The sequence below is a fragment of the Scleropages formosus genome, chromosome 22 (assembly GCF_900964775.1).
Source record: "Scleropages formosus chromosome 22, fSclFor1.1, whole genome shotgun sequence".
NCBI classification, from domain to species: Eukaryota; Metazoa; Chordata; class Actinopteri; order Osteoglossiformes; family Osteoglossidae; genus Scleropages; species Scleropages formosus.
Genome location: NC_041827.1, coordinates 1780612 through 1793810, shown reverse-complemented (window position 1 = coordinate 1793810; position 13199 = coordinate 1780612). Strand labels below are relative to the sequence as shown.

General features: G+C 41.9%; 1 protein-coding gene across 1 annotated transcript; it reads right to left on the bottom strand.

Moving 5' to 3' along the window:
* Positions 1-217: 217 nt before the first annotated feature.
* On the bottom strand, positions 218-1183 carry LOC108918250 (olfactory receptor class A-like protein 1). The gene has a single exon (XM_018725372.1). The coding sequence runs from the start codon at positions 1181-1183 to the stop codon at positions 218-220; it is 966 nt and encodes a 321-aa protein (XP_018580888.1).
* Between the last annotated feature and the right edge of the window lie 12016 nt (positions 1184-13199).

The window sequence follows — 13199 nt, the reverse complement described above, 5'->3', positions numbered from 1 at the left end:
TGTTAGTTAGAAAGACTATAGTTTTATGTAACACAATGTGAAACATTTATAGATATTTCTGTACAGTGTGGAACAAGAGCATCTCTAGTCTAAAACCAACCTTCCACATATGAAATATAAATAACATTATTTTTACAATTGTTGTAGAAGATATTGCAACTTCTACAGTACTCGCTTCCCCAGGTTTGACTTCCAACTACAAAATGCTGTCGTCCTGTCACGCTGATACATGAGCAATTTTAGAGTCCTCTGGCACAGAAGAGTCCCCCCCTGCTGTTTTGGAACATGTAAAGCACCGGAAGTTTCCTGCCAGCCTGCGGTTAGTGGCGATGATGAGAACAGGGCTGAGAGCAGAGTAACAGGAGGCAAAGAAGACACGAGCATCAGAGATGGCGGGCAGGACCCGGGAGACGGAGAGTGTGTATCCCCACAGCACATTCTCCAGGCCAAAAAGCACTACATATGTACACACTAGTAGCAGCACAGCTTGGGAGGCGCCCACAGATGCCTGGCTGGCCCCCCGCAGTCCTTTGACCTGTTGCCTGTGTCGGTACAGTACCAGCAGCATGTACGCTGCTGCCAACACCATCAAACCCACAAAGACCACATCCCGTACACTGTATACCACCCCATTGACAACATAGGCCTGGAGACCTGGGAACACCACGATGCAGAACTCTAGATTCAAGGTATACTCTGGGATGGAACCATTGGCAGGTGGTGATTCAGAGAATAGGATTGAGCCCGTGCAAACCAGGAAGTTAAGGCTATAGAGAAGGATGATTGCATGGGGCAGGTGGGGAGGGAGCCACCGCTTGAGGGAGTTCCAAAATGGCGTGGCAGGGGCAACACTCACGCTCTGGTAGCAGCCCAGCAGAGCTGTTATACATATCGACATGGCACGGCCGATGCGGTAGGTAAAGATGGCAGCCTTGCAGCCTTGGTCGTTGATAAAATGACGCAAGCCCAGGGCAACCAGGGTCTGGGGGATACCGCGGCACAGTAAGACAATCAGGTTGACGATGGCCAAGTTACCGAGGATGAAGTCATTGGGCGGCACACGGCTGCGGAGAAGACGAAGTCGGCAGAAGAGGAGCAGTACACTCAGGTTGGCGGGGAGGCCCACCACCACCAGGCAGATGAAGCCCAGTGCCTTCAGGACCAAACGTGCCTCTGTCTGCATGGTCCTCAGCCTAGAGGGATCACTGAATTAGTTTCATTAGTTGCATTTGGATGTGCTTTCCTTCAAAATGACATATACACAGTTTAAAGACAAGTTTTTCACATGAGATACTGAGGTTAAACCTCATACATACTACAGCGTCCTTTCTTTGGCCTGAATTGGCAACATATGATGTGAAGAAGTTAGAATTTAGAAAACAATTTAGCATGATTTGCATAAAATTTGAAACTGCCTTATGGTTAATATGTACACTTTGGTAGTCTTCAACCCACAATGGAGAAACTTAAAATGTGGTCTCCATTCATTTAACTGATGCTTGTATCCAACGCAACTTACAATGTTAAGCTCCCTACTGTTTACCAGTTTATGTAGTTGTATAGTTTTACTGGAGCAATTTAGGGTAAGATTCAAAGCAACAATCTTCAAATTCAAGGGCACCAGCACTAGTCACTACTCTGTCAACAGCCTCATATATTTTACACTGTAAATAATTTACTTTAACATTTTGCATAGCACTTCAACATAAAAATAATGGAGATATTAAAGGATCTACAAACTGGAATTCAGCAAGTTATTTTATAATATTAGAAACTTTTTTATATGCATATAAGGAAATAAACTACTGTTTTTAATATCCATTAGTTTCATAATTACATATTTATTTGCCAGCACATTTTCCATTCTTAAATCACAAGCTGGACTCCAGGTAACCTGGTGGCACAGTGAGTAGTGCTGCTGTCTCACAGTGCCTGGGTGGTGTGAGAGAAGGTGGGTTTGATCCCCACTCAGTCTGTATGGAGTTTGCATGTTTTCCCCATGTCTGTGTGGGTTTCTTCCAGGTGCTCCAGTTTTCTCCCACAGTCCAAAGACATGCTGTTCATGTTCCCCATAGTGTGTGAGTGACACAGAGAGTGTGTTCCAGTGATGTATTAATGAGTGACCCATTGTAAGTAGTGTATCTAGCAGTGTAAGTCACTTGGTGAATAAGGTGTGTGGGCTAGAAACACTACATAGTATCTGTTCCAAAGTTGCTTTGGAGAAAAGTGTCTGCTAATTGAATAAATGTAAATATCTTCTCATTCATTATTTTTATCATTATGACATGAAATACTATTATCGCCGCGACCCGGCCCCGGATAAAGCGGAGGAAGATGGATGGATGGATACTATTATCATTGGATAATTCTCCAAACAAGTTCACAAACAAGTGAAAAAGCGGAATCTTTTTTATTTTTTATACTTACACTTTTATTTTACAGGAAACCAAGTTCATTATCTATGCTATCTAAACTGTTTTAAAACGATAAAAAATACAAATGTTGTAATATTCTAAATAATAAAGTAACGAAATGCTACATTTTACCCATAAATATTACCCAAAATTAGCACTGCTGATTCAGAGCTGCGTACTTGTCTTCCAAAGTGGTGAAAGTTTTAATTGGCGTTGGAAATTAAATTACTTAAGACTAAAGAAACAACTCAAAAGCAACTCAGAATTAAAAATTAAATTGGGAAAATGCTATTCAATTGATATTCACTTAAAAGGCACTGGTTTCTTACCTTGTGGCACGGCTTACAGTTAGGGACCTTGCAATGGAGATCAGAATTAGGTCCTCTTTATGCAAAATGAAGCTGAGCTCTGTAAATTCTTCATTTAGACTTCCCTTATTAGCCCCCTCTGGGAATTAAATTAATTACAATGGACACAGTATCTCATCTAAGGATGTGTAAACACAGCCCAGTGGATTACAGGTAAATGTGGTTTGCATGCTCATTAATTTAAATTTATTTATGAGCTGCTGTTCATCAGTTTGTGATTTTCAATTCCTTTGCAGTGAAATTATAAGCTGTCATGTTACATATTGCAAATTTCTGGACTTGACTATATTGGGAACAATTTTCTCAGAAGTAGAAAGACTGCCGAAATTATTTAGACAAGAAGTACAGTCTATATTCGGTAAAACGCTATCTATTGAAGGTGACACAGTGGTGCAGGGGGTAGCAATGCTGCTTCACAGTAACTGGGCTGTTTGGTCAAGGTTCAACTCTAGCTCAGTCTGTGTAGAGTTTGTATGTTTTTCCCCTGTTTCTTTCCTCTTACACGGGCAGTTTATGTGAACTGGCCCCTCCAAATAGCCCTTAGTGTGTGATCCAGTGAGTGTGTGCCTCTGTGCCTACCCTGGCATATAAAGTAGTTTTTTTCTATTGTTTTTTTTTTTTTTTTTTATATATATATATATTCCGTGTAACCCTGTACTGTGAAACCATAGTAGAATATATGAAGCAAGCATATTTAGTAATATAAGCATTTTATAATCATTTCAATATTTAAACAGTAACTGACAACTGTAAACATATATTTCAACACTTACAGTAATGTATGTCCTGTGTTTCTGTGAGATTCCTCCCACAATCAAAAAACATCGATTACACTGGTGACTTGAAGGTTCATTGCCCTTAGCGTGTGTCAGTGAATGAGTGTGTGTTCTTGTCCTGTCTTGGACTGGCATCCCATGCGCCCTATGGCTCTGGGTGGTCTGCAGACTGCATTGGACAAGTGATTATTGATAACACACTGTAACAACATTTTTTCAGAGTTCACAATTATGTTGATGTTTGCACTGATTATGATAAGTTAAAGTTTACTGATTACAAAAACATCATCATTTCTTCTAGACAGTCAGTTTTAGCCACAGAATCATGCTTTTACATGAAATTTATTGACAAAAAAAATTACATATATATCCTGCACTGGAACATTGTAGAAATGCAATGAAACATGACAACCACTGGAAGAATCCAGAAGGCATTCCATCCTAGAAAGTACCGAAATATTCTAGAAATTAGATCAGATCTTAAAAGGTACTGGAAGATTCAGTGCTTGGAAAGAAAATTTGCCAAAATTTGCTAATTTCAACAATGTAGAATATTTTTTGTAAAAACTGATATATAATAAAAGGGGTGTGGGTTTTGACTGGGTCCTGCTCTCCAGTGGGTCTAGGGCTCGAGTCCTGCTTGGGGTGCCCTGCGACGGATTGGCGCCCTGTCCTGGCTGTGTCCCTTCCCCCTCCAGCCTTATGCCCTATGTTGCTGGGTTAGGCTGCGGTTTACCGTGACCCTGCTTGGGACAAGTGGTTTCAGACAGTGTGCGTGTGACATATAGTACAAACAAATGCCAAAAGTATGACTGAACTGTCAAAACTGAAAGGAAAATGCAAAAGAATTAACAGTAAAGTTTTTGTGTTACATTGTGAAGTGGAACGAGGGACTAATTTATTAAAGGTTTGCTGTTTTAAAAACATAGAAACAACTTGCAGAACTATGACACATGCATTTTTTCATTTTCTGATCTCACTTTGATGAAGAAGTGTGGAGCAAAGAGATAGGAGCTACTAGTTTTGGGCTAAGAGCCCAAATTTTTACTTTAGTAAAAAAAAGGTTCACACTGCTAAATAAATGTCTGAATAAATATAAGTTTAACATTGCAACTCAAAGGCAGAGTTGCCTGATGAAAGCAAGTTATTCATCGGGGGGTTAGTTCACCAAATGGGAAAACATGTTGATACAGTAAGAATTATCCAATAGAAATCATGACTGTTGTGTCCCATTGGACAACTCACACTCTAGTAAACATGTTTATGAAATTTAGTTAGTATCGCGCTAGGTCAGTTACATCCTTGTAATTGTAGTTATGGGATACTGCCATTTCAGAAACCTTAAAATGATTTTGTAAAAAATTCATATATATATATATATTTTACTTTGCCTCTCAGGTTAAGTAATTGTACTCTGCCAAATTTCAGTCAGTAGTCTGGGTTCATTATCACTGTGCTGCCATTTACACCACTTTTATATTTACACTAAACACTCATAACTCACACACACATTGACTGAATCTGCTCATCCCAAGCGGGGTCATGGTAAGCCAGAGCCTAACTTAGCAGCATAAGGTGCAAGGCTGGAGGGGAGGAGACACACCCAGGACAGGATGTCAGTCCGTCACAGGGCACCCCACACGGGACTAGAACCCTACACCCACCAGAGAGCAGACACAGGCCAAATCCGCTGTGCCACCATACCCCCCGCTAATGCTAATAACTATTTTCGTTAAAAGTTTTATTTAATAGGCAGTAGCATTACCCAGCTGGTAGTCTAGTGGTTTGAGCTACTACCTCTTAATCCAATGATCACAGGTTTAATCCGCACCTCCAGGTGTAGTACCCTTGACCAATGTACTTACCCTAAATTTCTACAGTAAAATTACCCAGCTGCATAAATGGGTAAATAACTATAACCTGAACACTGTAACTTGCTTTTCAGAAAAGCATCACCTAAATGAGTAAATGTACCCTATTGTGTTGTATTTTGCAAATGTTTTTAACTTATTTGTAATCTTAATGTATGTTGTTACTTTTGATTTAACCTCCCCCCACCCAAAGAGCTTGCGGAAAAAGACATTTCATTGCCAGTAACCACTGCTGTCCATTGATTAATTGATTGATTGATTGATTGATTGACTTTACTGCAGGACTGCTCTCAAGAAACACTTCCCCTTGCTCAAAGGGAGAACTTTCAGCGTGTATATTTCCATATCTTTCTCTTTGCTTCTAATCTGTCACACACAAGGACGCGGGGCATGACACTATCCTTGAATGTATCCCTTTGAATATATTGTGATGAAAATGCTAATTAATGAAAGTGCTGTTCTGTGGTAAACTAAAGTCTGATAAAAGACAGTTCATGAACCTTTAAAATAAGTATCCTCTGTCATGTAAGCTTTCTTTCAGAAATTTATTTGCATTTAATAAATAGAATACAGAAAATTGAAAGACTGCTTACTGTAAATTATTTCACCCACGTTTGTTGCTGCACTTGTCAAACCCCGACATGTTCAGTGTACTGATGGGCTCTTAAAGAAAAAATTACATTTTATCAAAATTGCTGTTCATATTTTATACTGAGGACTGCATATCAAATATGCTTGTGAAATGAAAAAATAGAGGCAAGAATGTCCATAATATAAATGGAATCAATTTAAGATTATAACAAAAACAATGTTTACTTTGTTTTGCTGTAGCCCTATATCACAATAAATCATTTTTTCACATTAACACAGGCAAACCTAAAACCGTTACCTCTAACAGGTGTGTGTGAGAATAAGGTATACTTAATCTGGTGATACATTTCAATTTTCAGTACAGGTTTTGGCATTCATACTTTTTCCTTTTATGCAAACACTTTAATACAGGAAAAAAATGTACTTTTACACTAATATTTCATTCACCTTCATTTGGTTTTTAATTTTTTTCATTTAATGTTTTCAATTTCTCTACTTGAAACTGCGCAAGTTACTTTTACTGCAAATCTTTACTGTCACCCCTAATCAGTTAGGTGACATCTTGTAATGACAATGGACATGATGGATAATAAAGCTGATGATGTAATGCACTCATTGTATTTTTCTCTGAGATGTACGCTGCTTTGGAGAAAAGTGCCTGATAAATGAATAAATATAAATGCAAATCTTCTGCCAATTTTATTTCTCTGTTCTGTAGTGACACTTACAGCAAACTATCAGCAATATGTCCTCACTGTCAACTGACCTCTGTGTAAAGCTGATTTCTTGTGTTTATTACCTATTGTTGGCTATTTCTCACAGTTTTACTGTGAGTTACTAGGATAAGTTCTGTACCACTACAGCCATGTATTGGACAAATGTAAAATTCTGCATTGCCAGTATGTAAAATATATATTTTGCAGTGGTTCAGAATATTAGAAAGGCTCACTGGAATCAAAGCAACTTAGTACTTCTTTACTTAACTATGTTTCTGTTTTACTGTATGTTTTGTAGCAGTGATGCTGTGATAGTATTGTAGATACTGGTCATGATGGTTCTAGTCGAATCTTACTCTTAATTATTTATTATTATTATTATTATTATTATTATTATTATTATTAAGAAGAAGAAGAAGAAGAAGAATTTTCTGTATCTAACATTGGGTGCAATGTTTGAATAGACTGTACATTCCTTTTTCCAAACTTCGAATGAAATCATATCTCATGGAAAATTTTCCTGATGGTTTGATAATAATCATTGAATCATTTGGAGAGGGTGAATGTCTGAGTGACTATGTGTGTGTTTTTGTGGCTCCCATGCAACGGACTGGTATCCCATCCAGGGTGTATCCTTCCTAGGCTCTTTCTGACATCCAGGCTGCTGTGAACCTGCATTAGGAGAAACCATTATCAACACTGAGAACGTGAATGAGCCTTGGACTAGGCCACACAAACTCACCTGATTGATGTAGCTGTACAAATCTTTTTCACATAGTACGTAGTAACATTTTCTCTCCACAAGGGAGCAGTGCAGATTTGATCACCACCCAATCCTTTCCTCGGGCCAGCGCTCCATTTTTGCAAAGGGACCCATCAGAGAGCAGTTTAGCCTAACTTGTAGTGTGATAAATCCATTCATCTTCATCAAGCAAGACAAGTGATCTTTATCTTGATATCCATGTGTATCGACAGAGATAAGTGCCAACAAAGACCAGATGGCAGTGAAGGCAGCGCAGCTCAGATGTTCAATGAGTCCTGATGCAAACGGATTGCAGAAGAGCAAGAGGTTTTAATGACCATCAGCACCTCCGTGTGACTGGAAGCATTACATATGCTGGCTGCTGGAAGTGTGCACTTTTGGGGTGTTCACATGCATCATACGCTACTTACTGAGCTCTTATCAAGCCACCGTTAGAATTCAATTCACACACACACATTGTCTGAACTGCTTGTCCCATACAGGGTCACAGGGAGCCAGAGCCTAACCTGGCAAAAGAGGGCATAAGGCTAGAGGGGACACATCCAGGACAGGATGCCAGTCCATCACAAGGTACCCCAAGCAAGACTTGAACCCAAGACCCACCGGAGAGTAGGACCCGGTTTGCGCTGGTGCGCCACCCTCAAATTCAATTCAATTCATTTTATTTTTATAGAGTGCTCTTCTCACGCAGTGACACAGAGTGCTTTAACACAGGCATAAAGCAAGAAAAACAGATACAAAAAAAGAAGAAGTCGACTAATGGCTTCCATAATGAAGAACTTATTATAGAGCTATAAGTATACCTGCTGGCCACCAGGGAAAGGAACAAAAACTCCTAACTGAAGGTTGAGGGAGAAAAAACCCTCTGGGGGTCCACGGGCCAGTGGTTGTCCACCCCTCCTGGGCATTCTAGAAAGTAACAATTTGTAAGCCAGTGTGTAACAAGTAATAATTTCACCTGTTAAAAAAATGCTCCATGGACAACAATCTGGTTGAAAATTACAGACCAGTCTCTCTCCTCTCCTTCCTGTCCAAAACCCTTGAGCGGGCAGCCTGTGATCAACCGTCCGATGTCCTCACCCGGAACTATCTCCTTGATGGTTATCAGTCTGGTTTCAAAGTTGGTCACTCCACTGAAACTGCCCTTCTGGCGGTATCTGACGCTATCCAAGCTGCCTCCCTCTCCTCGGTCCTCATCCTCCTCGATCTGTCTGCAGTGTTCGACACTGTAAATCACCAGATTCTACTCTCCTCTCTTAACCAACTTGGGATCAAAGGTGCGGCACTCAGATGGTTTAAGTCCTACCTCTCTGACAGATCCTATCAAGTGGTCTGGCGGAGCTCTCGTTCTTCTCCTCTGCCTCTTTCAACTGGTGTTCCGCAGGGCTCGGTATTGGATCTTCTTCTTTTCTCCATCTACACCTCCTCCCTCGGTCCGGTCATAGCCTCCCATGGATTCAAATACCATTGCTATGCTGATGATACTCAGCTCTTCCTCTCCTTTCCACCTGGTGCGTCAGACATCTCCGTACGCATTGCTGCCTGCCTGTCGGACATCTCTTCATGGATGTATGATCACCACCTCCAACCCAACCTCTCCAAAACAGAGATTCTTTAACTCCCAGCTGGCCCATCCTCCTGTCACAACCCCTCAATCAAACTGGACAACTCACTCATTTTGCCTAGCTCCTTTGCTAACAGTCTGGGAGTTACAACTGATGCAAGTCTGTCATTCTCTCAACATGTTGAAGCCACAACCCAGTCCTGCAAACACACACACACACACACTTTCTAAACCACTTGTCCCATACAGGATCACAGGGAACCAGAGCCTACCCAGCAACGCTGGGCATAAGGCTAGAGGGGGAGGGGACACACCCAGAACGGGACACCAGGCTGCCGCAAGGCACCCCCAGGGGGACTCAAACCCCAGACCCACCAGAGAGGAAGACCTAGTCCAACCCACTGCGCCACTGCACCACCACACCCTCATCCTCCAAATATATCCTGCATAATATTCATAGGATCCCTCCCTATCTCACTACTGACTCCACCCAACTACTTGTCCAGGCCATGGTGACTTCCCATCTGGACTACTGCAACTCTCTTCTGTGTGGCCTTCCTGCAAATTCCATCAAACCTCTGCAGCTTCTATAGAATTTTGCTGCACGATTTGTGTTTGATTTGCCAAAGTGCTCCCATGTATCTCCTCTACTCAACTCTCTGCACTGGCTTCCTATAGCTGCCCGTATCAAATTCAAAACCATGGTTACTGTGTACAAATGCATCAACAGAACTGCTCCCAGCTATTTACAGGACTTGATCAACCGGTACACCCCAGCCAGGCCCCTTCGCTCATCTGCTTCTGCTCGCTTGGTGGTCCCATGCACGAAAGGCAAAGCTCGGAGGTTCTCGGTTCTGGGTCCATTGTGGTGGAATGACCTTCCCCTGTCACTCAGAACTGCGGAAACTCTGTCTGATTTCAAGAAGGGTCTGAAAACCCACCTTTTCCAGATCCACTTTGCCCAAGATTTCTTCAGATCATCTATGATGTAACTGTTCATGCATCATAACTCCAGAAGCATCCCCTTAAAATTTAAAAAAAATAAAAAAAATTGGTGTGGGTATTGGGATTTGTCTGTGTCTTATGCACCTACTTGAACGATGAACCTCGGTGTAGCAAGTGGTAGGGAACAAACTAGGTTTGCTTGAGACTTTCATGTCTGCAGCTATGTCTCCTCTCAATGTAACGCATAAATTGTACTTTTGCTGAGAAGTACGTCGCATTGGACAAAAGCGTCTGCTAAATGAATAAATGTAAATGTAATAATAATGTTGGTAAATGGCATCTTGGATCCCCAGCTCGGCGTGGAACGTCTCGATCATCATGGCAGATGGACATCATCCTCTGTCAGCGCGGGATTCTTCTGCCACCATTGGCCGGCCTCCTTAGGTCTTATGTAGCGAGGTAGTGCTCAACGAGAAGATAGAACAGAGTTAGTAATTTGTTACTTAAGTAAATTTAACATGCATTTTTATAAAGGTGATAAAAAACAACCAAGGCAGGTGGAATTACATTATGAGGTGGAATGCCTGAGTCTTTAGTCAGGATTTGAAAACAGAAACAGACGGGGCATTTCTGACAGTAACTGGTAGACTATTCCACAGTTTAGGTGCTCTATAACTAGAATCTTTGATAGGTCCCGATGAGAAGTCCTGTTATTTCTTAAATTCGAGAAATCACATGCAGATGTGTAAAATTATATTTTTATACCAATAGTTCAGTTTTAAACTAGCATCCTGAGCAACTGCATCACTGTCTGGTTTGGAAATTGCACCGTTTCAGATCACAAGACCCTGCAGCAGATAGTGAGGACAGCTGAGAAGATCATCGAGTTCTCTCTTCCCTCCATCAGGGACATTTACACCACACGCTGCATCCACAAAGCCACCAGCATTGTGAATGACCCCACGCACCCCTCAGACAAACTCTTCACCTTCCTGCCATCTGGCAAACTGTACCGAAGCATTTGGGCCTCGCAGCCAGACTGTGTAACAGTTTCTTCCCCTCAAGCCATCAGATTCCTCAATACCCAGGGACTGGACTGACACCAACCCACACACATATATACACACGCACACACATCCATGCTCCACTGAACACCATTCCACTCCCTTTGTATTTTTTTGCTGCTAATTAGTATGGTTATATCTATAGTATTTATTGTTATATTGTAAAATATTTTTTTACTGCGTTTATTGTTTTGTTTAGTAATGACTGTACTGTCTTGTGCTGCTTTGCACATGTCTTGCACACGTGCACTTTATGTAGTCCTATGCAGATAGCTTTCTGTTGTTTTATGTAGCACCATGGTCCTGAAGGAACGTTGTTTCCTTTCACTGTATACTGTATCAGCTCTATATAGTTGAAATGACAATAAAAGCTACTTTGACTTGAAACCCAGGTGCTAGTAACATAAAGGCTTAATTCAGGTAGTGATGGTAAATTGTTCCTAAATATTTGCTCATGATGGTGTGTGGTAGTGCAGTGGGGCAGTGGGCTTGGCTAGGTCCTGCTCACTGGTGGGTCTGGGGTTCAAGTCCTGCTTAGGGTGCCCTGTGGTGGACTGGTGTCTCATCCTGGGTGTGTCCTCTCCCCCTCCAGCCTTCTGCCCTGTGTTGCCAGGTTAGGCTCCAGCTTGCTGTGACCCTGCTTGGGACAAACAGTTTTAGACTACGTGTGTGTATTTGCTCATGAAGTGAATTCTCATAAAAACTAATTCTTAATTTTCATTAATTTAGAAGGAAAAAGGCTAGCATACCAGTGCTGTAAGTAGCACTGGGGCATCACAGTCCTGCATGACATATGACAAAGTCTTGAGGGAATCCTGACACTCAGAAGGTAGTAGCCTCATTCACAAATGAATCCCCATAAATAATCTCCATTATGTCTGGAACGTGTGTAACACTGAATGCTCCTAAATCACAGCATGTTAGACCTGCTCTGGATGCCTTATCCCAGGCTTAAGACCCTTGTTGTCCAAAATTGTTCACACATAATACACTTGGGGGTGGTGGGCCCACATGGACCCCCCACATTGCCTTTTCGGGTTGAGCCCAGCTGGGTTACATGGGCTGCCCAGCCACCAGGTGCTCACCTAGGAACACTACCCCAGACCTGGCTCTAGGGTCTCCCTATTGCCACTGTCACCCTAAGAAGGATTAAGTGGCCAAGAAAATGGACGGATGGACATAATACACTTGTGTGTTCATTTCCCCCCCTCATCCCCTTTCCCCGCTTCCTCTCAGAATTTATCTAGCTATTATTTTCTATTTTGTTATTTTATTCTGTCTTTGTTCAGTACATCACAGCTCCTGGATCAGCTTGTGTGGTCTTTACATGTTCTCCCCATTTCATTCCACCTTTCTCTCACATTCCAAAAACAGTTATTTCAGATTAATTGGTAAATCTAAATTACCTTTAGTGTGTGAGAGGCAGGGAAGGTGAAGGGGGCAGCAGTGGTGCAGCAGGCTTTGCCAGGTCCTGCTCTCTGGTAGGTCTGGGGTTTGAGTCCTGCTTGGGATGCCTTGTGACAGACTGGTGTCTCCTCAGACTTGCACCCTGTGTAGCCAGGTTAGGCTCCAGTTTGCAGCAGGACAAGCGGTTTCAGACTCTGTGTGTGTGTGTGTGTGTTTGCCCTGTGCTGACATGTGACCCTGCCCAGGATTTACCCTGCCTCAGGTCCATGTTTCCAGAATAAGCCCCAGAGCACCTCCACCTAGCATTGCAAAAGCAGTTATAAATAATGGATTTTGTTGTTCTATGATGGCAATATTTTAAAACGCTCTTAAAAATTTTTTTATTCTGTTGCTTTTACTGTCATTTTTTAGTCCTGAAATTTCCTCTAAACTGCTTTAGTGTCAGATTCCATATATATATATACTTTTATATTAAGAAGTTACTTTAAAATACTGTGTATATACACACACACTGACTGAAGCTGCTTGTCCTGAATGGGGTCAGGGCAAGCCGGAGTCTAACCCGGCACCACAGGGCACAAGGCTGGAAGGGGAGGGGACACACCCAGGGCAGGACACCAATTCATCACAAGGCACCCCAAGCTGAGCTGGAACCCCAGACCCACCAGAGAGCAGGATCCAGCTGCATCACCGCGCCCCCAGGACATATAGCGTATAAAA

What these genes read in the sequence shown, in the direction of transcription:
- LOC108918250 (XM_018725372.1), bottom strand. Translation starts at nt 1,183, where the DNA reads ATGCAGACAGAGGCACGTTTGGTCCTGAAGGCACTGGGCTTCATCTGC.